This window comes from Trichechus manatus, unplaced genomic scaffold (genome assembly GCF_000243295.1).
Source record: "Trichechus manatus latirostris isolate Lorelei unplaced genomic scaffold, TriManLat1.0 scaffold00052, whole genome shotgun sequence".
Classification (NCBI taxonomy): Eukaryota; Metazoa; Chordata; class Mammalia; order Sirenia; family Trichechidae; genus Trichechus; species Trichechus manatus.
The window spans coordinates 7025276-7051924 of NW_004443988.1; the positions used below are offsets into that span (position 1 = coordinate 7025276).

The following is a 26649-nucleotide window of genomic DNA, read 5'->3' on the forward strand; positions in this document are numbered from 1 at the left end:
TTATCCATAATTTGTTATGATCCACACAGTCGAATGCCTTTGCAGAGTCAATAAAACACAAGTAAACATCTTTCTAGCATTCTCTGCTTTCAGCCAAGATCCATTTGACATCAGCAATGATATTCCTCATTCCACATTCTCTTCTGAATCCAACTTGAATTTCTGGCAGTTCCCTGTCAATGTACTGCTGCAACCATTTTTTAATTATCTTCAGCAATATTTTACTTGAGTGTGATATTAATGGTATTGTTTGATAATTTCCACATTCTGTTGGATCATCTCTCTTTGGAATGGGCACAAATATGGATCTCTTCCAGTCAGTTGACCAGGTAGCTGTCTTCCAGATTTCTTGGCATAGAAAAGTGAGCACTTCCAGTGTTGCATCCATTTGTTGAAACATCTCAGTTGGCATTCAATCAATTCCTGGAGCCTTGTTTTTCACCAGTGCCTTCAGTGCAGCTTGGACTTCTTTCTTCAGTACCATCGGTTCTTGCTCATACGCTACCTCTGAAATGGTTGAATGTCGACCAATTCTTCTTGGTACAGTGACTCTGTGTATTCCTTCTATCTTCTTTTGATGCTTCCTGCATTTTTCAATATTTTGCCCGTGGCATCCTTCAATATTGCAACTCTAGGCTTGAATTTTTTCTTCAGTGGTTTCAGCTTGTGAAATGCTGAGCGTGTTCTTCACTTTTGGTTTTCTAATCCAAGTCGTTGCACATTTCATTATAATACTTTACTTCATCTTCTCGAGCCACCCTTTGAAATCTTCTATTCAGCTCTTTTACTTCATTTCTTCCTTTTACTTTAGCTACTCGATGTTAAAGAGCAAGTTTCAAAGTCTCTTCTGAAATCCGTTTTTATCTTTTCATTCTTTCCTGTCTTTTTAATGACCTTTTGCTTTCTTCATGTATGATGTTCTTGTTGTCATTCCACAACTTGTTTGGTCTTCAGTCATTAGTGCTCAAGGCGTCAAATCTGTTATTGAGATAGTCTCTAAATTCAGGTGGGATATGCATAAAGTCATCCTTTGGCTCTCGTGGCCTTGTTTTAATTTTCTTCAGATTCAACTTGAACTTGCATATGAGCAATTGATGGTCTGTTCCGCAGTTGGCCCTTGGCCTTGTTCTGACTGATGATACTGAGTTTCTCCTTCATCTCTTTCCACAAATTGTAGTCAATTTAATTCCTATGTATTCCATCCAGTGAGGTCCACATGTATAGTTGCCCTTTATGTTGTTGAAAAAGGTATTTGCAATGAATAAGTCGTTTGTCCTGCAAAATTCTATCATGCAATCTCCAGCTTCTTTTCTATCACCAAGGCTATATTATCCAACTACTGATTCTTCTTTGTTTCCAACTTTGACATTCCAATCACCAGTAACTATCAATGCATTTTGATTGCATGTTTGATCAGTTTCAGACTTCAGAAGTTGGAAAAAATCTTATATTTCTTTATTTTTGGCATTAGTGGTTGTTATGTAAATTTGAATAATAGTTGCATTAACTGGTATTCCTTGTAGGCATATGAATATTATCCTGTCACTGACAGTGTTGTACTTTAGGAAAGAGCTTGAAATGTTCTTTTTGATGATGAATGCAACACCATTCCTCTTCAATTTTTCATTCCCGGTATAGTAGACCATATGATTGTCTGATTCAAAATGGCCAGTACCAGTCCATTTCAGCTCACTAATGCCTAGGATATCGATCTTTATGCATTCCATTTCATTTTTGATGACTTCCAATTTTCCTAGATTCGTACTTCATACATTCCACATTCTGATTATTAGTGGATGTTTGCAGCTGTTTCCTCTCCATTCGAGTCATGCCACAGCAGCAGATGAATATCCCGAAAGCTTGACTCCATCCACATCATTAAGGTCAACTCTACTTTGAGGAGGCAGCTCTTCTCCAGTCATATTTTGAGTGCCTTTCAACCTGAGGGGGCTCATCTTCCAGCACTCTATCAGACAATGTTCTGCTGCTACTCATAAGATTTTCACTGGCCAATTTTTTCAGAAGCAGTCCTTCTTCTTAGTCTGTCTTAGCTCTGCTGAAACCTGGCCACCATGGGTGACCCTGCTGATATTTGAAATACTGGTAGCATAGCTTCCAGCATCATAGCTACATGCAGGCCACCACAGTATGATAAACTGACAGACAAGTAGTGAGTATAATAGGTAAAGAGTCTGGATCTCAGAGAGGTTAAGTAACCTGGGTGAGGCTATCTACTTGCGAGGTGGCAGAGCTGGGACTCGAAACCAAAGCTCTGATTGCCAATCACTGTAAGGATTCAAACAGAAAGAATGGTTTTGTTCAAATTTATTTGTTGAAAAAGGGAGCTCTCACAAAATCTCTCTTATTATGAGGCCCTCTCAATAATTTTAATAGCAAAGTTTTATTTCAGGACAACACATGAGCCTGAAACAACCTTTGGGCAATGCCAGCTTTGGAAGCTCACGGAAGTCACCTGACCGAATTATTTTGTTTTGTTTTTAGAGAGGGGGAATCTTTAATACAGATATAGTAATTATTCCTGGGAGCATACCTTGCAATTGCAAGTGAGGCTTGTGGAAATTATAAATAGAATATAGAATTATAAATTATAAATAGAATATAGAATTGTAAATAGAATAAATTTTTCATTGATAGATCATACATAGACACATAGATTCATACGTAGATAAATGGAAATGAAGATGATGAGCTTGGAAAAAACTGATAACAAAGACCCTAATGTTGATGATGCATATAAAAAGTTTGAATAAAATTGTTCCATGAAATGTGAGAGAAACAAAGCACTATATCGAAATTAACATTTTTATATATTATGGTCTAAATATATATGTATAACTAAATTAATAAATATTATAAATAGGTATTTGATTTTGTCATCTGCGTCCCTAGGGGTTTATGTGTTCAGGTTGACCAGAAATGATTTCGGGAGCAGGGAAATTCTCACAGGGAAAACAGAGGCTGACCTTAGGCTTGGGTAAAATACTAACTAAGCGGTTAGCCCAAAGCACCAGACTGAAACCCAGGATGAGGAAGAAGCAGTTTGTGTACTGCATCCACAGTCATTATGAAGATCCTGCTACTCCATACAGCTCCAAACATGGCTGCAGCTGGTCGTCGCAGCACTCTTGTGAGGTAGGGTCTGTGGCTGTCCTGAATGTACCCCTGGGAGACCCTGTCTCACCGAGTCAGCGACTTGAGTGCAGGTAGAGATGTGATGAGACTACCTTCTCTGTCCCTTTCAGGCAGCACTAGTTGGAGGTACCACCATGATCATCGGCCACGTCCTGCCTGACAAGGAGACCTCCCTTGTGGAGGCCTATGAGAAGTGCCGGGGTCTGGCTGACCCCAAGGTCTGCTGTGACTATGCCCTCCACGTGGGGATCACCTGGTGGGCACCCAAGGTAACAGTGCTGGGTAGAATCCAAGCAGAAGATAAAAATGCTCTTTTAGGCTGAAGGGCTGTTTGGTCTGAGCCAGATGGGTATGGTGCTTGCCTGCATGTGTGGGACATCCCTTCCCCCTTTTCCCCCGCCACCCTAACTCCCCAAATGCCAAGAGAAAAAGCACTTACAATCCCATAAGGGGGTGGACCTGACCTGCTTAACTTAAAGCACCAGTTTTCAGGAGACACAGGGAGCCCCAGCAGCAATAGAAGGTTCTAAGGCCAGAGGCCAGGCCTAGGAAGTGCTGGCTCCTTGCTCTAACTAAAGGCTTTAGCATCTACTGATGCTTGATTCCTGCCCTCTCCTCAGCTGTAGTCGTTAGGTGCCACAGATACAGGGTGCTACTGAGCAGTGGGCTAAGCGGGGGTCAGGCTTGGGCTTGTTTCATTTTTGTGCTGGGAGTCACCAGCACTGAGCTGACGTCTCAGACTGAGTGGCTCAGCACTTACCTGGTATGAATGGAGCTGGGTGAACTTCTTGCCTGCTGGGGCCTAGCTCCTGCTCTGGTCTGTGGCTGAGCCTGGCTTCTTCGCCACCTCAGGTCCTTTCCCAGTGCAGCCTCTATGCCCATTTTGTGTCTACACCCCTGGTCCCTTTGGGGCCCTGTCCTGTACGGTGGGAGGAAAGTGAGATAATGAGAGATTACAGGTGGTCACATGGTGACTTGACCACTGAGCCAGGGGTGGACTCATATCTCTCCAGCATTTATCAGTCTGCCTCTTGAAAATCTGTAATCACGGAGCACTGCTTTTGTGTTTTCCCTCCAGGTGAAAGCAGAAATGGAGACGCTGGTGAGGGAGAAGGGTGTCAACTCGTTCCAGATGTTCATGACCTACAAGGACTTGTATATGCTCCGAGACAGTGAACTGTACCAAGTCTTGCGTGCTTGCAAGGACATTGGGGCGATCGCCAGAGTCCATGCTGAAAATGGGGAACTCGTGGCGGAGGCAAGTCTGTGGTAAAAAAATGTGGTGGGGGGATGGGGGGTGGGGAGCAATGGAGACAATTCTCAAGGGCATCCTGACACCCACCACTCGTCTTGTCCTACGAGGCTCAGACAAAACAAGTTGCAAAAGAACATGTGAGATGTGAACACCGCAGATGGCAAATCTTGATCAGAAAATCCAAACCTTTCTGTCTATAAAAAACAAATCTCTCTTTGTAGTCCCAGAAGGTTTCTAAGTTTTAGCTGATGATGTCTTGTTTCTAATGATATTTAGCTCATTTAAATTCCACTATAACAGAAGAATTTTAAGCACCTCTTAGGAATAATTGTAATGAGATTTGACATACAGAATAAATAAGAATGCAGCTTTCTGCTTTCCTGTTCCTCTTCAGAGGAGCTGAGTATTATAGCACCAAGAAAGATGAGCCCCTTTGTGCTCCCGGGTCTTAAATAGGATACTTGAGTATGAATTAGTCTAGGGGTTGCTGGACTAGAGATTTGTCTGGATTTTTACTGGGGAAACTGACTTTCAAATCAATAAAGAATGCATTTCTTTGGTGTCCCAGGCCTGTTGGCTAATCACTGAACTGTATTTTTTAGGTGAAGAGATATATGTTGAGTCATTTTAAAGTTAAAATCTGGGAAGCCTTACTGCAAGGGACACATTGCTGTCAAGTTGATTCCAACTCATAGTGACCCTATAGGAGAGGGTAAATAGAGCTGCCCATAGAGTTTCTAAAACTGTAAATCTTTATGAAAGCAGACTGCCACATCTTTCTCCTGTGGAGCGGCTGGTGGGTTCAAACAGCCGACCTTTTGGATAGCAGCTGAGCTCTTAACCACTGCACCACCAGGTCTCCTTTACTGCACTTGTTCTGCTTTAGAAGAGGAATTCCAGAAGTGAGAGAAACCGCAAGCCTATTGGAATGGGCTGTGTCTTGCCTATTTTGCTGTCCCTTGGGCTCAGTGTTTTATTTTACCTCTATGATTCAGTGTTTTCTCTTGCTGTTATTCAGGGCGCGAAGGAGGCACTGGATTTGGGCATCACAGGCCCAGAAGGAATTGAAATCAGCCATCCAGAGGAGGTGAGGAAGGCTTCCTGTGCCCTTTGTCAACTTCTTTCATGTAGATTCATAGACTCTTTTAGAATAGAAGAGACATCAATAAATATAAGTTGTAGTATACTACCCTTTCCTTGGATGAAATTCCAATCCAGAAGCTTCCCAGGGAGCAGCTTCCTCTATGCAGAGGCGGACTTGGCCTTGAGCTTCCTCAGGAGAGACAATTGGGGGACCAGACCCACCTACTTGATTCTGATTTCAAGGATCTGGGGAAGAGAATGCCAGCACTCCAGAGATTGCTTTGCCCAAAACTGAATTGGGAGAGAAAAGACAGACTGAAGGGCCCTCAGATGTTAGAAGCAAATCCAGCCATAGGCCATGACCCAGTGTTGAGGGAGCGAGACCCTTCTGAGCATCTGAGACAAGCTTTGGACCCTTCCCACCAGAAAACAAGAGGCACATGCACACCCATGCTCTTTCCCCCTTACTACTCACTGAGATGACAATTGAAAGCCCTGCTATCATTCTGCCCTCTGGTTATAGCCTTGATACGGTTTTCTAAGGTGTCAGCACAAATCCCCCATAGTTCCCCTGCTAAAGAACTCTATTCTTGAGGGACCACATCAGACTAATGCGTTCTTACCCTATGACCCTGTTCAGACATTCCCTGATGTTTGCTGGGGAGAAGCTACTGCTTATTTCTTCAAATCTTTAAATGCAGAGTGGTGGTTGGATGTCCATGAGGGATTGGTGGGAGGTCTCAAGGGGCAAGGAGGAGACAGGGAGGTGATAGTGCTCACCATCACAGAGGGAACCAGGTCAGCCCCACAGGTGGTCAGCTGGGGCGTCCCATCTCACTCCTGCCTTGGATCTGTCGCTCTCTATTGAGCCCTTGAGTGTAAGTCTTGTTTTGGCCGTCAGAATTGACAAAGAAAGATGCACCAGATCCAATGAAGTAAATACACTGCAGGCGTGCCTGTGAGAACAGGAGCGGGCAGGGATGGAGTCAGGACTGGACTTTTCATAATAAACCCTGAATAGCAACTAGCAAGAATGTGCTGGTGTACTAAGTCCTCAGATTCTCTGGGCGTAAGCTGAGATGGTTGGAGTTTGGTGTCCTTGCCCAAGGCGTGCCCCTGAGCCACCTGTGTGAATGCAGTTGGCCCCTCCAGCTCTGTGTCAGAGTGTACAGCACCTTCTGTGCAGCGGGTTCTTGGGCATGCATGAGCTCGCTTGGAAGAGGGATAAAGCTTGTTTTCTTCCTGTCCTTTGTTTCTAACAGCTGGAAGCTGAAGCCACTCACCGTGTTATCACCATTGCAAACAGGGTAAGTAGGCCCAGCTGACTCTAAGCCCACTTTCTACTCTCTAGTGGGGTTTCATTCCATTCTGGGCATCAGCACCATGCCTGGCTCATAGGACCCAGAACTGTTTGCTGAATGAATGTTGTGATTCCCACAGACTTGGCATGCGTCCTCTTGCCACCTGTGCATTGTACCCCACTGAGCCTGCTGAAGCTGTGCTACATTGCTCAAGAGTAAATGGCCCCCAGGTGAGGGTGGAGAAGATGGGGCAATCACCGAGCCTCACTGCAACTAACCAGTAACAGCAGCCATCGAGTCAATTCCAAATCATGGCAACCCTATGTGTGTTGGAGTAGAACTGCTCCGTAGGGTGTTCAGTGGCTGGTTTTTCAGAAGTAGATCGCCAAGCCTTTCTTTTGAGGTGCCTCAGGGTGGACTCCAACCTCCAACCTTTCAGTTAGCAGACAAGTGTATTAACCGTTTGCACCACCCAGGGCCTCCGCACTGCAACTGGAATCGCTTTACTTTAGAGGACTTGTTGCTGGGAGAACCAGAGTTTAAACTTAGGCCACTGATTCACTGGTCCATAATTTGTCCCTTGGTCAGGATAAGGAGGAGCAGGTGCAGTCTGGTGATGGGAATGAGCAAGAGATGTGGAGCCGGAAGTTCTAGCTTTGGTTTTTACCAAATATAAGCAAATATATGCAAGTCACTTAACTTCTGAAATACTATTCCATCATTTATAAAATTGAAATGATAATATTACCCACTTTTTACAGGACAGTTGTGAGGATCAAAGGGATCACGGAAGGGAAAGCGCTTTATCAGCAGTAGAGCACACGCAAAGGTTATTCCTCCTTCTATACCATGACTTACGGGTCTGGGTGGCTCAGACAGTCTGAGCTAGCTCCTCTAGAGCAGTAATTTTCTAAGTATGGTCCCTAGACCAGTAGCATCAGCATCACTTGTTAGAAATAGGAACTGTTAGAAATGCAAATTCTCAGGCTCCATGCTGACCCACTGAATCTGAAACTGGGGGAAGGGCCAGCAGTCTGTGCTTTAACCAGCCTTCCAGATGCTTCTAATGGACATTAACATTTGAGAACCTCTTCTCTAGAAAGACCTGGGCTATGCCAAAGCATGTCATGGAGATGTAGTATTAGGATTATCAGGGGAAAACAGAGAGGTTGTAGGTCTAGCTGGTCTCAGAGTTAGAGCCAGTGGACTTGGGTTAAGTACATCAGCTCTCAGACCACTTCCTACACCCCATGTCCTCCAAGGCATCAGAGTAACATTTGAGGAGACCACGTTTCCCAATAGTAGTTTATAAGTCTGACACCTAGATAAGGACATTGTTTTATTGTCATAACAACAGTTATTTTATCAGTTACTTCCTAGTGGAAACTTACCCCAGAATAAGGAAAGATGTGAACAAAAGGGCAGCTCCTTGTTTTTTTAGCCCAAACATTTGCCCAGAGAATTTACATTGTGAACCATGGTTACACAGCTTGGTAGAGGAAAAGCCGATCAATACTAGAATCCAGGTGTCGATTCATAAGATCTGTCTTGTCTGGCCTAGACTCTGAGCCCCAAGCCTTGTGTTTTTTTCTTCTGTCTACTGATGCAGCAGCTCCCAGAGGGCAGAAATCATAATCTTAAATGTAGAATACAATACATGACTGTCTCTAGGTCATCAGAGTCGTGAACAGGAAATGGTGGAGCATCTTGAGTTCAGGACTCAGCAGTCCTGACCTGATGTTCCCTCACTGATCAGCCTCCTTGGTGGGCTCTGGTGCTGGAAGCTGCTGCTCCTCCTTGTCCTCAGCCTGCACCTGCACTGTCTGCCAGCCCTGCATTCCCAGCACAGGACTGTCACCTCGAGGGTAGGCTTGAGCCATGCCGGGGGAGATGCTGGTGCCAGGACTGATTTTGGTGCTTGTTAAGTTTATGGGAGTGATGCTGTCTACTGCCACTGTCTTTACCGTGTTTAGACTCACTGTCCAGTCTACCTGGTCAACGTGTCCAGCATCTCTGCCGGTGACGTTATCGCAGCTGCTAAGATGCAAGGTAAGTCCTTGGGCTTGGAGGGGCAGCGCGCTTGTGTGGTGGGATGGGAGAGTAACGGGCCCCAGGGCAATGCACCCCCAGACCTGGCTCCTGAGGCCAGCTCCTGGGCCTTCCTTTCCCTTTTCTCTACCACTGATTTCCCCAGAACCACACCATACTAGCCCGGGTTCAGTCTGTTAAGACCAGGGTCTTTTCCTCTGCACATTTGTATGCATAACGGTTTTACAGAAGTGTCTGTTACGTCTTCTGGGTCTGGTAAAAGTTTCCAGATTTTAAATCAGCTCATTAATTGGTGTCTTTTTGGCCTCTTGGGTTTTACTGGTGGTTGCGTTGGTAACCAACGTAGAGTCCCAGACCAGTTCTAGTGGACATTCATGGGATGCCAGGGTAGTCCCTGAAGAAACAACAGTATGTGGACCAACTTCCCTCTCTAGTCACCTGGAACCCTTTGTACCAACCCTGAGGGCCCTCGTATTTCTCCAGTTGCTGATCACCTGGCAACACCTGAGGGCTTTGTAGTTCCTTATAGTACCAACCCAGCACAAGGTGCTGGCGAGGTCCTGGTAGCAAGAGAGACAAAGTCAGGGTCACAAACCTGGGGATATAAATAAGAAGAAAGATCATCCCAACCTTCACACTGGATTGCCCTCAGACTCCTCCTCTGCCTCTCCCCTAGTTGAAGCCCTTTGCAGCATCTCACCTGCACTGCTTTCCCAGCCTCCTGACGGGACCCCCACCTCCTGTCTCCCTCCCTCCAGCCCCTGCTACAGATCCCATGCCCATCGATCTTGAACAGCACTTGCCTGTTGGGAGCCAATGGCACCATGTTGTCTACAGGATAACGGTCCATACTGCTCTTTGGCATGGCCTTCAAGTCCCTCCATGCCTGTCCCGCCCCACCAGTCAAGCCTCATCTCCCAACAGCACCCTTCACACACCCATGCTCCAGCCAAGCCAGACTCCTCGCAGCACCACTTGAAGCCTTCCCACCTTTGAGCCCACGTCTCACTGTTCTCCTTACCTAAAGTCAGCATGGCAAACAGGGAAGCTCTCTAGGCTTGAACCTTGTGCTCTCAAACGCCTGAATGATCTTGGTCAAGTCCCTTCCTCTCTCTGACTTCAGCTCCTTTGCCTGTAAAATGAGATGTTCAGGCTGGATGATCTCTCAGGCTCAGTGGCTTCTTACTTATGGTTTTGACCCTTTTCCAGGGAAGGTTGTGCTGGCCGAGACCACCACTGCACATGCCACGCTGACAGGCTTACACTACTACCACCAGGACTGGTCCCATGCAGCCGCCTACGTCACGGTGCCTCCCCTGAGACTGGACACCAACACATCAACCTACCTCATGAGCCTGCTGGCCAAGTAAGGCATTGTGGCAGGCCTGCTGTGGCCCCATACCATAGTTATTACCGCACAGAGTGTGCCATCTAGGGAGTTTGTAGATCTTTAAGAAGATATTGTATACGCCCCAGGAAACAAGTCTGACTAGGTTCGATTTCATAGTGCATGTAGGGTTTTACTTTTGTTACCTTCTCCAGAGCCCATCAAATGATTTCCATCCTATTACATTTCTATGACCACTTGTTTTGGAGTGAGAAGCTTCTGAAGCTGTTAAGAGTAAAAGAGCATGTGTAAAACTGTGAACAATAGTTATTCAGATCTCAAAGGACATTGATACCTTATTCTAAAGCCCACTGGGGAGCAGTAAGATATGACCTCTGACTTATCCTAGAATATCTGTAGAGCTTTCAGTCTCTTATTGTTTTTTCTTTCACCTCGCCCTCTTCTCATTTCTTCACATGCCTTGTTCTCTCCTTGTGAGCACCTCTCTCCTTCTGTGTCTTCCTCCTTCCTATCTGTCCACTGTTTTTTACACGTTCTCCTTCTTTTCCCTCATACCCTCCCTCCACACCTCCTTTTTTCCAGCTCCTCTTTTTCAAACACCCCCCTTTACCCCATTTGGGTCCAATCTAAAGAAAATGGTTTAATGAACAACCTGAATTTGGTGGGGCACAAATGAAGAAGTTTTGTTTTGTCCCGATAATTACTTGGAGCTTCTTTCTCTCTCCTGGTGATATTTTGGGTTGAGACCATTGCTTTCTCTTCATGATTCATTATTAAAGCTCGGGCTACTTTAAAAATCATTCTCTTCCCCACCTCCAGCTGGCACAGGTGATGAGAAGATTAGGAGAAAAGTAGCAGAGACTCTTCTCTGCACCCAGGGATGCATCTGTACCCCTTCATGAAGTTGTTGGCTGCTTTTCAGGCTGAAAGTGACTGAGCTGGGTCCCTCGCTGCACAGGGCACATGTCCAGATGTGGGCTCTCCTACGCTACCACCACAAAATCCCCTGACAGGAGAGATGACTCAAGCTTGGCCTCTTCTATCTGCACCTTCCTAGCTTCCAGCACTAGCAGTGCCCCCGTGAGCGAGGATCCTAGCATGGCAGCTTAAGCCTGGCCACTTCCTACTGTCCCATGGCCCAGAGGAAGTGCACACAGCTTTGCCACTTGCTGCAGTGGAAGGACAGGCTGCCCCCACCCTACCAGCTCTCCTCGTCCTGGTGCTCAGAGCAGCTCAGAGGCAGGGCCACCAGCCCACTTGCCTAGGCTGGTGTCCACTGCTAACACCTCTATTCTTGCCTAGGCAGGTGCCTACTGCTAACACTTCTATTCTTCACAAGGGAATCTCTTGAAATGTCCTATCCCTTGGCTTTGGGGTGGACTGGGGAGGTGGAGGTAGGGCAGCACCACTCCCTGCATGAGGAGAGGAGGGGAAGGAAAGACTACAGGACTATTCACTCTGCCAACACCAACACCTCGTCTCCCTCCCTGGTCTGCTGCTCTTACAGACTGGGGGGCAGGAGTTACACCTCTTCTAGGGTGGTGATGAGGGGCAGTTGAGGGAAGTGACCACCCCAATTGAAAGTGGTTCTCTTTAGATTATGGGGCACTTATTTCATCCACATCCTTTGCTTTCAATCCTGATCATCAGTAAGGAACTGAAAAATTCCCACTCAGCATTCTGCTGTTAACAACCTAAAGAGGTTTTGTAGGGTGAGAGTGGTTTTCCAAATGTAAGTGGAGTGCAGTTGACAGGGTCTTAGGGTGAAGGTGGCCTCTATGGAGGGGTGGCATACACTATAGCACAGTGGCAGTAATTAGGTTCTGTCTCATAGCTCCAACCTACGTGATACCAAGCAACAGCGGCTCACACAGCTTTAAATGAATTGAGAGGGTAAAAGGGTGAAGGGAGACATGCGAGATGAACTCTTTCTTTTGAAAATGCTTTTCACTGGGAAAAACCAGCCTGCCTTTCGTCATTATCAACACAACAAAAACAAGTGTCGAGGACCCACTATAGTAATTTGGGCTTGGTGACAAGGTCAAAGGATCTTCTGAGAGAACTCTGCTTGCTAGGGCACATTGAAAGAACAAGAAGACAATACATTCCTAGATAAAATGCCCCAACCCACCCAAGTTATAGTGCCCAAACCCTCACAGATTCAAATGGTGGGGTTGGGGAGGATATTATTAATTGTATAGTTTGAGGTTTTATATCTAGTCTATTTTGTTAAATTTATTTAAATAATTTAAATAAATTCTATTTAAGTAGAATTGTAATTTCATGTGTTACGAGAATACTTTGAATCTCTTTTAATCAGTGCATATTGTAAATGTATGCTGTCTTACAGGATTTAGAGCATAATTTTAACATTTTAATTATTTATAGGAATTTATGATTGCTATAATTTTGCTTTTATGGCACATTATTGGTTATCATTTCTATGAGGCAAAATCCTTGTTAGAAAACCCAGACTCCAATGATCATTTCTTATAAGAAAATCTGAGCTGCTTCATCAGGATCTACTTTAGGATGTGGATTCTTAGGCTATATCAGGGTAAACAATATGACCTATAGATAGAAGAATTTGTTCTTTATTTAGAATCTGACTTCTTAAAGGGACCAGAATTTTTTTCATTTGGATATGTAAAATTTTGAAGTACTTAACAAAGCCAGTCATGTTTTAAACTTTAAAGAGCTTGGATGGGCATTTCATACCTTCCAGGTTCAGGGCAGCACTGGAATACTCAAGAGCCCTTCCAGAATGTGACTGCATTCCTTCAGCATCTGCTTAATAGACACCTCCTTGTGTAGGAGGCTTTTTAGAGAGTTGGGTGCTCAATATGATTTGTTGATTAAAGAATGGGAGTTGAGCCAGGTACTTCTGGGGGTCCTTGATCTGCAGTCTGTGGCTTTGCTGGTGGTACCTCTTCTGATCTAAGCACAGTCCAGGTATCTGGAGGACCCCTGAGGAGACGGTGAAACCTTTAAATATTCCATTCATCTCTGGTGTTTTCTGCAGGTCTGGAGAAAGTGGGGAACCCTTGGGGACTCTAGAGTAATCCCTATGCTCTGAAAGATTCTCTGAGAGAGCCTAGAGGAGCCTATCTGGCCCGGGCAAATTTCAGCCTTGCCACAGAAGAGCTAAGTCATCTTGCTGTGAATTTGGCCAAGTCAGTTGGCAAGAACTGTGACTAACGAGCCATGCCAGTCACCCAGGGAGCCAGCCCTTTGTGTCCTCTAAGAACCTGCAGAATCTGCCTTCCCACCAAATCAAATAATGCCTTCCACTCCCAGATTCCTCTTCTGAAGTGGGCATCTTAGATGGCTGCGTGCTTTCACAAACAGAGTAATATTAGATTTCCGCACCTGACCCTCAGGACTCCACTGCGTGGACCCTTCACCTGATCCTCAGGGCACCCACTGATCCCATCAGGTATCCTCTCCCAGATGACCCCCCTGCTCCAGCCAGTCCCCTCTCTACCCTCTAAGGGTGTCTTGCCCATATGTTTCCACCAGAGGCTGCCCTGGCCTGCACAACTGAGCATCCTCTCCCCTCTGCCCCCTACACCTCTGAGCCCTCAGCCTACAGTGATCTCTGAGCAGGGCCAGCTGCCTGCCTCCCTCAGAGGGTTTACCACCATGTGCACTCTCTCACTGCTCTAAGCCTCTGCCCTGAGTCCTTAGAGACCAGGGAGCCCCTCAAGAGGGTGTGGCACGTCCCTGGGGACAATGGAAGACTCACGCTGGGAACTCTCCCAAACCTTGCCTAATGCATCTCTTCACTTGTATCCTTTCTGGTTATAATAAATGGGTAGGTAACTAAGTATAGGGGAGCCCTGGTGGTACAGTGGTTAAAAGTTTAGCTGCTAACCAAAAGGTCGGCAGCTTGAATCCACCAGCTGCTCCTTGTAACCCTGCCAAGGCAGTTCTACTCTGACCCAATTACTTCACTGTCTTATAGGGTCACTATGAGTCAGAATCAACTCGACAGTAACTGGGTTTTTTTTTTGGGTTAAGTGTAGGTAATAGTGAATTTTGTGGGCTGTTAAAGAGAATTATGGAACCCACAATGGACAATGGGACTCTTACTTAGCTCAGGGTGGCTAATTCAGAGAGAGGCTGTGAAGGCAGTTGATTTATGAAGACCCAGCTCTGGGTAGCTGGGTGACAGAGAAAGGCTACGTGGGCGGTTGATGAAGAAGGACAGCCCTTCTAGTTTGTGACCTAGCCCAGGGGGCTACATAGAGAGAGGGGCCAACTGGTCTGAAGTGCAGAAAGTTGTGCAGACTCCTGAACCTACGGCTGGTACTGCCTGGTTCTGGGTGGCCGGAGATGAAGTCTGACCTAACTCTGGGTGATTAGGGTGAGAGAGGAAGTGCCACAGGAGAAGTGGCTGGCGAGGAGAATCATAGAGATGTGGGAAGGTGAAGCCTGGGTCCACTTTCAGATGGTAATTGGATTCATGCTGATTGTTACCACAAAGTTAGCGATAAAGGTGGGACTTGCCCACCTTGCCCCTTTAGTAGTATAGTTAGAGATGGTGCACTGCCACACTCTGCACATATTCCCGTTCTGTAGATGAGTAAAGTGAGGTTCATACAGAGTGACTCATTAGAAATCATATAGCTACTAAGTGGCAGAACCGAGATTGGAATCTGCTTTGTATGATTCCAAGCCAAGGGAATTTTCCATACGTGTCCTGCACCTTCTGGTACCCTTGCTTCCGCCTTATCTGGTCACTTCCTTCTCTCTGCCCAGTGATACTCTGAACATTGTGGCCTCAGATCACCGGCCGTTCACCACAAAGCAGAAAGCTATGGGCAAGGAGGATTTCACCAAGATCCCGCATGGAGTGAGTGGCGTGCAGGACCGCATGAGTGTCATCTGGGAGAGAGGAGTGGTATGTTTTCTGGGACCCCTCCCCACTCTAATCCTAGGAAGAATTTTTACTCTGGGGAATCCTCTCAAAGAAAGTTCTTAGACAGGCTGATTCAACCACAGCTTCTTGCCTCACTGAAAAACAAAGCAAAAAGAGATCCTTTTTCTCTTTTCTTTCTTTCTTTTTCTTTTCCTTTTTTTTTTCCTGATTAGAAAAGGTAACAAGGTCTATTATAGAAATTTAGAAAAAACAAAAAGTATAAGGGAAAAAAATCTACATAATTTCATGCCCTAGAATTAACCACTGTTAACATTTTGGTGTATTTCTTTCTAGTGTTTTTTTCTATGCTTATACTATATATATTACCTTAATAACTGGATTAATCTTATTTTTTCCCATTTGACAGTATATCTTGAGTATCTCCCTGAATCAGTAAAGATTCTTTAATGGCTATCTAATATTTCCTCCAACAGAAGTGCCATACTTGATTTAATTGTTCCCTGATATTTGGAGCTGTAGGTTGTTTCAAATGTTTGCACTTACAAATAATGCTGCAAAGAACCTCTCTGCTCATGAGTATATGTCAGCATTTCTGATTATTTCCTTAGGGCTGATTCCTAGAAGTAGGTTTCTGGGTCCAAGGATATGAACATTTTTAAGGCTTTTGATATGTTTTGTCTAATTGCTTTTCAAAAAGGCAGAGACTGAGGTGTCATTTGAATCCCACCTGTTCTGCACACAAAGAACAAATATTTTTGGTCACGACCTGTCACCGATTAGATACAGCATAGTGTATAAGCCCCAAAGAGATGTGAAGTCCTCAGGACTGAGCTAGAAGCTCAAAGAAGGCTGGGAGGTAGCCCAGGAAATCCCCCTTGAAGAGAGTCTACCATGCTCTCACAGGTGGGTGGTTGGGGCAACAAGATGCAGTTCCACAGCACAGGGTATATAATCCTTTGTAGATGAAGGGAGACCCCTGACTCATCCATAGAGGGCACGTGAGCAGAGTTGGTTTTGCAAAGAGAAGGTAGATGTGCACTAGGTAGGTAACCTTTTAGAATGAGGGCCCACTCACCGTCTGAGCTGGTTGAGAGAAAGGAATAAGCAATCCCATGGAACCAAGCCAGATAGGTTGGTGCATCTGAGCTGGTTCCCATAGCATTGTCCTCCTGGGCGCCACTGCTATAACCTACTGAGCTAAAAGGCCACCAGCCAGGTCAAGGGTGACCTGGGATTTGAAGCACACACTTGGAGCCTGGCTGACCAGACACTTTTGCCACGTTTCAGGTTGGAGGAAAGATGGATGAGAACCGTTTTGTGGCCGTTACCAGTTCCAACGCAGCAAAGATTCTCAACCTGTATCCTCGCAAGGGCCGCATCATCCCTGGAGCCGATGCTGACGTGGTGGTGTGGGACCCAGAAGCCACAAAGTAAAATTTGCTGCTAGTCTCCAGGGCTGGAGGGGCTTGAGATGGGAAGGAACTTATATTCTAAAACTCCAAAGGCATATAATCTTTAAACTACTTAAAGCACAGATAAGCATGACCTTGGGGTGCATTCAGTTCAACCAGTATGTGAGTGCCTGCCATGTGCCAGCACTAGAAATGCAACAACGTCAGACAGGCTTGAGATCTGCTCCATGGAGGCACACCTACACAGCACTTTACAGTTTTCAAAGCTGTTTCCCATCTTTTTTCTCATATTTTCACATGGCTCTGAGAGGCACTCTGCAGTCCTTATTCATTTCCATTTTACTACTGAAGAAACTAAGACCCAGAGAGTAGAAGGACTACCCACATCACATAGCTAATGAGTGGCTGAACCAGCCAGGTGTCCTGGCGCTCCGTTCCTGTCCTTGCCACCAGTCCTCTGCTTCTCTAATTGAGGGCACAGTGTCTGGCACCCAAAGCATTAGTCAACACAAGTAGAGTGAATCAATGAAGCGTGTCAGACGTGATCAGCATGACAGGATACAGAGCTTATCTTTTGTAGAGCATCATTTTGATGCAGATTTCTGCAGGAAAGATGGGAATATTTTTTAATGTTGAAACAAATTTTCACTTAGTCATTCAACAAATATTTGTTTAGCGTTGCTGTTTGCCAGGCACTCTTCTAGGTGCTGGGGACATAGCAGTGAACAAAATAGACAAAAGTGTGCTGAGATTTGAGATGAAAAGCTGAACTGCAAAGAAAGTCCACCCTGTGCGCCATCACCCGCCCTCATTCCCAGGACACCTTTGCTGTCTTCTCCATTAGGGTGTTTGAGAAACCCTGCTCTACATCCCTGGGTGCAAACGGTTAACACACTTGGCTACTAATCAAAAGGTTGACAGTTCAGACCCACCAGGAGGCACCTCAGAAGAAAGTCCTGGTGATCTACTTCCAACAAATCAGCCACTGAAAACCCTATGGAGCACAGTTCTACTTTGACACACATGGGGTCGCCATAAGTCATAATCAGTTGGAGGGCAACTGGTTTGGTTTGGTTTTTGCTCTACATCCTGATGCTTGGTGCTGGTCCCTGTTACTGGTAGCAAGTGTGGCTGGTGGTAGAGAGCCCCTGGAGCTTGACCCAGCCTTTGGGCATGATCCCTTCCCAGTGAGCACCCAGGGAGAACAGTGACACCTTTACCTCTTCTCAGAGCGCTTTCTCTCTTGTCCCCTCCCCCACTCCCAGGACAATCTCAGCCAGCACCCAGGTGCAGGGAGGAGACTTCAACCTGTATGAGAACATGCGCTGCCACGGCGTGCCGCTGGTCACCATCAGCCGGGGGCGCGTCGTGTACGAGAACGGCGTCTTCATGTGTGCCGAGGGCACTGGCAAGTTCTATCCCCTGAGATCCTTCCCAGACACTGTGTACAAGAAGCTGGTCCAGAGAGAGAAGGTAAGGTGGGAAGGGTCAGGAAGGTGTGTGGGAAGAAGGTGAAGCCCCCTGTTGGGGACAGCTTCTATGACTGTTTTCAGTTTCAAAGATGTTCTCGCTCTGTTTTCCCACACCATCCTATTGCCTGGAATGATTTCAGCCCAGCTCATCCAGCCACAACTTGCTTTGGGAACAGTTGAAATAGTAGCAAAGGAACACCTGTAACAAAATGAAATTCGTTGGGACGGGTCCCCAGTTCCCCTGGAGCTGGGGGAATACTATGGGATGCTCACAGCTGTTTCCAACATCTGGTCTCTAGGAGGATTCTTCTGTCCCTTGGAGCAGGTGATTTCTGTCTTGGGCCTGAGTTATCCTACTTGCCCTGGAGTTGCTCTTTCCCTGAGCCCCTCGTGACTATAGTAGACTGGGTGAGCTTTGCTGAGTCAGAGCCCCCCTACACCGACGGGTCAGGTCAAGTCTGGAATAGTTCATTAGAGCACGGATGGCCCTGAGGTCTTACCTAGGATCCTGTAAGACCCTAGGTGTTCACTCCAGCCTTGGGCGCCACCTCATCACCAGGAGCTCCCACCTCCGATGGGTAAATAACTGTCCACACACTCGCTCAAGGGAAGATGACCATTCCCTCATTGCTTGGTCCTGATTGTGCAGCTTTATCTCAGAGCAACCCTAGAGAATCTGACCTGAATCCTTAGTGACAACCCAGGTGCTGGGAACTGCAGCCCTGGCCTCTGGATGGACATATGAAATAGTCAGGAAAGAATAAATCTGACAAACAGATAGCTGAAAGTGTCGTGCTGTTTCTCTTCCTTTTCCCAAGGTGTAAGAAAATATTATTGTGGCTTCAGAATGCTCATGCCTAGCTATTTCCAGCTGCTGGCTAGAAAGGGGTGAGGATTTTAAATGTGTCATGACTGAGGGCCTCGGAGCCTCACTGGGTCTAACAGCTCTGTCCTACCCAGACACCAAGAGACATTCCACTGGTTTAGTCATACCACATTGAAGAGATGCTGATCCTTTTTTCTTTTTTTTTTTGTAATTTCGTCTTCCAGTTTCTCCTGTATCCCATACTTTTGTTCCTTTCCCCAGTACAGCCTCCTGTCTCAGTCCTCTGTACACAGCAGGTGCTTAATATGCGTTCTGGAGGTCATGTACCAGTGAAGGTTTCTGGGTGAAAGTCAGGGAAATTCCCTGATCTGGCCTTGTGAGTCAGCCGCTTATCTGTCAGGATGTGGATACCCAGGAAATCGTCCTGTGTGTTTATCACCCAGGCGCTAAGGACCAGCTCAGCGGAGGCATTTTTCTGGGTGCCTTCCAGAAGACCACCCCACCACTCCTCAACCCCAACATTGCGATCATGTCCCAGGTCAGCAACAGCTTCCCGTTCCCGGATCACAGTCCCTCCACCCGTGATTGACTCTAGCTTCTACCAGGTGTCAAGGAGTTTAAAGGACCTTACGGAAAACAGACTCAGCTACCATATTGCTGAGCTCTGGAAATCTGCTTAAGAAACCTCAGGAGAAGGTCTTTTAGAGGCCATCTTGGGCTTGGCACACTTGCCATCTGATGGTCACATGACCTCTCCTCTTATTATTTTAGTTCTCTATTCCTTTGTGCAAAGATCCAGCTCCTTGTCTCAGTTTCTCAGGCCTCGCCTCCTTGTTCCCATCCAGTTGTCTGCCTTTGCCCACCCCAGCTGTGCCCTGAACACCCTCTGCTCTTGCTGGCCTGTGCAGGCCTCAGCCTTGGGGTGACCCAAGGGCCAGAGAAACCCCCTCAGGTGAGGTGATGGGCAAGCCAGCCTTCCTGCCCTCTCAAGGCCCCTGACCAAGACTTGATTTCACCCTGAGTCTGAACAGCAGTAGACCCCTCTGCCACAAGATCACTCACAAAAGCCACAACTTAATTTCACAGCCTGTGGTCCAGCTCTCCTGTGGGAGAGGTGAGTGTGTGACAAGGCAAAGGGAACATTAGCATTGGACAATGCTGGTTTCCATTCTCCAACGTGATTACCAGGTAGGATTTTAAATGTTCAGGCCAACCCAAGTCTCCCCGAGCCCCTGCAGGCACGGAGGAAATGTGAATGTGTCTGACTGCTGAGCTCCTCTGGCTGTGCCGTCTTTACCGTACTTCAGTTTAAGGACTCTGAACGTCCACGCATTGGGGGCTGTGGTCGACGTTCTTTTACTCACCAACCTGCTGCTTTAGGAATGGATCCCTTCTCCTTCGGGCAGCAGCTTCTTTCCCTTGGGGTTTCAGTGGAGCTGCCAATACCTAATCCCCTCCTTCTCTTATGGCGGGGGGAGGCATGTGACCCAAGCTGGCCCCATCAGAACACTTTCCAGGGAATTTGCTAAAGGAACTAAGGGAAGAAATCCCTCCTCTGGTGATGAAGCTGGACAATACCTGCCCAGAAGCTGCTGCTAGCCGCTTTCTTGCTGCATGGAGAAAGCTGAGCACATAGAGTAGAATCATCTGCCCTCCAGGGTCTGTGCTCACAACTTTTAGACAGAAATACGGTTTTTGATGCAGTTGAGGACTTGAAATAGGTACTTTTGCAAAACCCAAGACAGAAAGTTTGGCAAAGTCAAAAGACTACATATAGATGGGGAGGATGTTTTATTAAGAACAAGAAACAACTTGGGGAAACACTGCTCAAGCCTTGGAATCAGTGGTAGTAGAATGTCACCTTGTTTCTGCAGCACCCGGGGTTCAGGTCTGCACTGCAGAGTGGAGCTAGCAGGCCCCAGAGAGGCTCCAGCCTGGCTCCACTATTTAACAGCTGTGTGACTGGGCAAGTTGCTTAACTTCTGCGGTCTGTTTCCACCTCTGTACACGGGGATAATAATAACACTTCCCTCATGTTATGTGAGGATTAAATGTGTTAATACATGAAAGTCCTTAGAACAGCACATGGTAAGTGCTTCGTAAATGTTAGCTATTATTCTCTTCCCTATTTCTAAGAGGAAAAAAATAAGGAAGCAAGTTTATAGAGGAAAAACTCAGAACATTCCAATGATTGTACTGGATACAAATTCAACCCAGAGTCCCTATATCTAAAGGACATATTATAATGACTACTTAGGGGCTTCAAGAAAAAGCCGATCATATTCTCTGTTCTCTGCTGTAGCCCTTAGATAACAGAACTCAGGTATGCAGAAAAAGAAAATATCAAAAAACCTCATTGTCCAAAAATTAGAAATGAGTGAGTCCTAAAGGGTGAGGGCCTCAGAGAAGAGAGCTGCCCTGGTGTGGGGCCAGCCGTGGAGCCAGGGAGCAAGGGACCATCGGAAGCTGAGTAAGGAAACGAAAGTCCCTTGTTCAGGACGTGACAGCGAAGACTCACACCAGGCCTGTGCTTCCGCCATCACCATCTGGACCCTGGCCTGCGATGCTTAGGAAGGGCCAGGACAGTTGAGGCCAGGTTTACAGTTCTGAGGCTTGAACTTAACCTACAGATCTGCTGTCAGAGAACAGAGAGGAACGTGTAGACTGAATACAAAGAAACCCCGTTGCCATCGAGTCGATTCCGACTCATTGCGACCCTATAGGACAGAGTAGAACTGCCCCATAGGGTTTCCAAGGAGCAGCTGGTGGATTCGAACTGCTGACCTCTTGGTTAGCAGGCAAGCTCTTAACCACTAGTGCTGTAGACTGAATATCCTTCAAGAAATCACCCATATCTATTGGTTACATCCTTGGCAGGTACCTGGGGTGTAGATCCATCCATGCTGCTGGTTCAGACCATATGCACACACTCCAGCACCCTTCTTCCTCCTCAGAATAGCAGTTTTTAGTATGGTTAAGCACCTGTAAGTGACCACTACATTAACAAGATCAGCTGACACTTATTTGTTGCTTACCACATGGCAGAGCAGTTTGAAGAGCTTTGCATCTCTTAATTCGTTTGGTCCCGTAACAATTCTATGATGTAGCTACTGTTATCCTAATTTTACAGATGAGGAAACTGAGGCAGAGAAGTTAGGTAGCTTGCACAAGGTCATGCGGCTTACAAGTGGCAGAGCTGGGATTGGAATGCAGGCAGTCTGGCTCTAGAATATAAGCTCTTAACTCTGCCCCCTTTGTATTGTTACTGGGGGACTCCGCATATCTAAACTGGTTTTGTTTAGCTTTTGCCCCCACAGAGCGTGAGAACATAGTAAAATACATGGCCTTTTGGAAACCTGGCAAGTGAAGGGCTAACATTGCTTCGTGTGAGAGGTGCTGTAATGTTGAGTACCTCAGAGATCATCTGCTACCTTGGTGAGGGTTCCACCAATGTTGAGATGGGGCCGGCAGGTATCCCCTCTTCCCCTCTACACATGCACACTCACACCTGCACACACACACTAGTTAGGGGCACAAGAATTCTCCAGCCCCTGGACTCAAGGTGTGAGAACCCTTTGTCACAGGCAGCAATCTTGGCTGTGAGCAGAGTGGCGGCATCTAACGCTCTGTCAGCCATCATGGAGGCCGCATCCAAATCACTTGGCTCTGATGGTGTTGTTCTTTTTTTCCATCTTTTACCAGACCTTAAAGGTTAAGGGAGTGGACCGCACTCCTTACCTGGGGGATGTAGCTGTTGTTGTGCATCCTGGGAAAAAAGAAATGGGAACGCCACTTGCAGACACTCCTACCCGGCCTGTAACCCGACATGGGGGCATGAGGGACCTTCATGAATCCAGCTTCAGCCTTTCTGGTAAGAACAAGGACCACCCGGACTTCTCCCCACAGTGAGGCAGTAGGGTGGAGGGAGGTGGGTGGAAGGGCCAGGAGGAGAGGCCCACTGCAGGTGGTGCAACTGACACCTGCTTCTCCTTTTCCTCTCCCTCCCTCCTTAGTGGATGTCCAGTAATGAGTGTGGGGTCCAATATTAGAGATACACAAACATTAGGGAGGAACAAGGGGCCTCCTGCTCCCTGGGGTGCTGGCCACTCTAACAGGCCATGACCAGCCTTGGGCTCTCCTCATGATTTCTAAGTTCAGATATCTTTATCCCTTGAAACATCTGGAAGGCCCTGTGCACAGGGGATGCCCCTAAGATGACCTAGGCTCCGCAGGGCTAGCCCTGTCTGTGGCCTATGGGACTTCACCCCTTAGCCATCTCCCCATCCCCACTCCTCGCCAGCCTCTTCAAAGGACCTGCTGACTCCATTACTCCCTCTCCTACCTCTGACCGTTCTATACTTTGTCCCCACTTTTGCCCCTCCTTCACCTTCTTTTCTATCAGAAATTGTACTATATAATATATTTCACTAACTTTAAGTAAAATATTTCTCTCTTGACTTCTGACTCCCAGCTTCTTTCTTGACCTTTCTGTCCCCTGTGTCATGTCCTGGTCCCAATCAGTTTGTAGAATCTCTGGGTTCTGGGAAGCGTCCTGCCACAGTTCTTAATGCCAGGGTCTCCTGCTGCCCCACTGACACCAGTATATGGCTCCTCTAGGCCGTGGCTGTCTATGCTCAGGAACTTTATTCTAGTCAATGGGACACTTCTCAGGTATTTAATTGGAGGGGCATCATTGTCTCATAAGTCGTAGACCTCAGTTGTCTTAGTTATCTAGTGCTGCTATTACAGAAATACTACAAGTGGATGGTTTTAACAAACAAATTTATTTTCTCACAGTTTAGGAGGCTAGAAGTCCAAATTCAAGGGAAGCCTTTCTCTCTGTGTTGGCTCTGGAGGAAGGTCCTTGTCTCTTCTTAGCTTCTGCTCCTGGGCAGTCTTCATGTGACTTGGCATCTCTCTTCCCAGTCTCTGCTTCTTTCGTTGCTTGTTTAATCTCTTTTATATCTCAAAAGAGATTGACTCAAGACACACCCTATACTAATCCTGCCTCATTCACATAACAAAGACAACCCATTCCCAAATGGGATTATAACCACAGGCATAGAGGCTAGGAATTATAACACATATTTTGGGGTGACATAATTCAATCCATAACATCCGTGGAGAACAAGCAGGGATAATCCGAGGGGTGCTGATGAAGAGCTTTGGAGATTGGTGAGGGGCAGGGCCTACTGCTGAGGTTTCTCTGTGCGCAGCTTTGGCTGAGTATAGCTTGGGGCAGAAGAGATGTGGTTCCTGTTTGAGGTGCTTAGAGTCTGTGGCGAGGGAGCCCTCTCCCCACTATGCTCCTGTGTCTCAGAGCTGACCTCCTTAATGAGATAGCTGCTCCTCGGCCCTGGAGGCCTCTGCTGCGCCCACCAGCAGTAAGACGTGAGTGCAGGGAGTCCGAGAGGGTCCCTAGATGTGACATTCAGAGTCAGCAGAGTACTAGTCAGTGACCACTTGACCTTGCCAAGTCCAGGAGGTATAGATTCCCACAGCTGTCCCAGCTTGTCCCGTCCTGCATCAGCCAGCGCCACAAGAAGCAACAAGGTCCCCAAAGCTGTGTGGCCTTCACTGGCCAGTGACTTCTGCTCCCACCTGAGTCTCTGGACAGAGTCAAGACTGGGCAGAACACCTTTCAGACCACAGTAAACACCAGGCAGCTCCCCACTCTGCCCTCTGCACCAAACCTTGTCTGTTCTAGGTGGCACTGGTTGGAGAATGTCCCACTAGCCTCCCTGGAGCACCAGGCCCTCCTTTCCTAACTAAGTCTTGGGATCTCGAGACGTGAGGCCTTTGGGATGTGGTTCTTTCATTTCCTACAACAATGGAGCACCTGCTCCTCTCCCTCTCCTTCTCACCCCCTGAGGCGTGTGTTCAAAGGCCCAGGTAGCATGCGCAGTAAGAGACCATGTGCCTCAGACTTGGGAGGCAGTGAAGGCTGCATAGTGGGGCAGTTAATAATGTATGCTCTAAAGCAGGAAGTCTTGAATTCAAATCCAACCTCTACCACTTAGCAACTGTGTAACTGTGCAACATTGGGCAAACTTCTTATCTTCCCTGAGCCTCAGTTTCCTCATCTGTAAAATGAGATAGAGCTGTTGTGAGGATTGGATTAGATAGTACACATGAAGGGCTTGCTTCAGTCCCACACGCAGCGGGTGCCCAGTGGATGGTGGCCACGGTTTCACGGCCCGAGAGCTGCCGCGCTTACCTCTGCTTCCTTCCCTGCAGGTTCTCAGATCGATGACCATGTTCCAAAGCGAGCTTCAGCTCGGATCCTTGCTCCTCCTGGAGGCAGGTCTAGCGGCATTTGGTAAAGGCACTAACCAGCCCCCCGAGTGAGGATGCACCGCTGCCACCAGCCCGCACACCCTCTGGCCGGAGCTGCAGGGGCAGGAGAGGCTGGGCTGGGCAGCTCACCACCTGAGGGGGCTACAGGACCCGGGAGCCCTTCCCACATCTGAAGTGTGATTCACTGTGCTTCGAGCCAACCCAACAGGCACTTTGAGATGCGTTCCTCCTGTTGTAGTCCTTCCCTGCCTAGGCCTCGGCAGGTTTTCTGGGGGCCAGGAACCCCACACTATGCACACAGCCCAATGCATAGACCCTAGCCCAGCCCCTCCTTTCACGCTGCCTCTGTTCCCTGGCTTTGGGAGAGCCCAGGCTCTAGTGCCCTGCCCTGGCTAACCCGCCAGCCGTATAGAGCACTTTAGCAGATGTGGGTTTCAAAGACAAGGACTCCTTTCCCCACCCCACTAGGCCCTGGGGTTACATTTCCCAAGTCAGGCAGGGTGTTTGCTTCCCGGCCATGCCCAGGACACCCCGTTTTTCCTGATGCACTTCTGGTCCCCGGGTGGGTGTGGTTGGGACACCCTGTGCCCTTCGCCAGCTTCTCCCTCTTCCCACCGCACCCTCTGGGAGTCACAAGCCAAGAAGGGCGAGCTGGGCAGGCCAAGGCTGGTGCCAGGCGCGTGTAAATGATTTTGTTTTGCACGTTTGGTTTGTGCAGTGGTTTGGTTTGACTTGTTTGTGCATCCTGTGGGGGGAAAAAAAAGGTGCTTCGTGTCACTAGCATAGCATAGAAACAGGAATAGATGTGGTCCTTAGAGATGCTGCACTAGACACCAGACAGACAGACCCGGGGCAGAGACAGGGGCGGGGGTGCTGGACTCGCAGGTCCCTCTTCTCCCCACCTGTGGTCCTCCAGGCTGCCAGAGGCCTGTCCCAGGGCCTCTTTCCCTCTGCTCACCTCACCTCTCTTCCTTCCTGGTCTAGCTGCCTACATTCTGAGAGGGTGACTGGGATACTGGCCCTGGAAAACCCCAGGGAGCAGGGTGGGCTTATCCAGCTCTGCCCCTGGGCACTCCCAGCACTAACCCCAACACACACCCAGCTTCCTGTGACTTCTCCCTCTTGGGCAGAGGCCTGGCCACTCCTCCTGTGTGATTGGCAAGAGGCCCCTCGCCTGCTAAGAGAGGGGGAGTGGGAGAGGGCTGGCTGGATGGCAGAGAAGGAGAATCCAGGCCAACAGACCCAAGGATCGAACCCGCCTCGCAGCCTAGGCCCTGTGGTCTCCTATGGTCAGCACCACACCCTCTAGACCAGCTTGTGGCCTCCATCTGGTCCAGTTGGGCCCACCCTGCCTCTGCAGCTCCACAGAGGTTCCCATGGGAACAGCAGAGCTTGGGTAATCTCCATCTACCCCTGAGTGATCTGGAGTGTGACTCAGCTGAAGCCTGCCCTGGGAAAGCCTTGTCTTCCCCTCGTGGAAGTGATTCCATATTGCACATTTGGTTAGAGCACCCCAGGCTTGCATGCAGCTCCTAGACTCTTGAGTTAATGCTCATCATACCCTGCACATT

General features: G+C 47.6%; 1 protein-coding gene across 1 annotated transcript in view; it reads left to right on the plus strand.

The window, feature by feature from the left end:
- The window catches only part of DPYSL5 (dihydropyrimidinase like 5), a 55698-nt gene extending 30394 nt beyond the window's left edge, over window positions 1–25304 (plus strand). Inside the window, exons 2-12 of the mRNA XM_004377597.2 lie at window positions 3264–3422; window positions 4232–4411; window positions 5427–5495; window positions 6754–6798; window positions 8766–8841; window positions 10051–10207; window positions 14951–15092; window positions 16359–16501; window positions 17749–17956; window positions 22484–22652; window positions 25019–25304. Coding sequence (XP_004377654.1) covers window positions 3264–3422; window positions 4232–4411; window positions 5427–5495; window positions 6754–6798; window positions 8766–8841; window positions 10051–10207; window positions 14951–15092; window positions 16359–16501; window positions 17749–17956; window positions 22484–22652; window positions 25019–25104 — 1434 coding nt within the window. The 3' untranslated portion in view covers window positions 25105–25304. The remainder of the gene's footprint in view (window positions 1–3263; window positions 3423–4231; window positions 4412–5426; window positions 5496–6753; window positions 6799–8765; window positions 8842–10050; window positions 10208–14950; window positions 15093–16358; window positions 16502–17748; window positions 17957–22483; window positions 22653–25018) is intronic.
- The last annotated feature ends 1345 nt before the right edge of the window (window positions 25305–26649 follow it).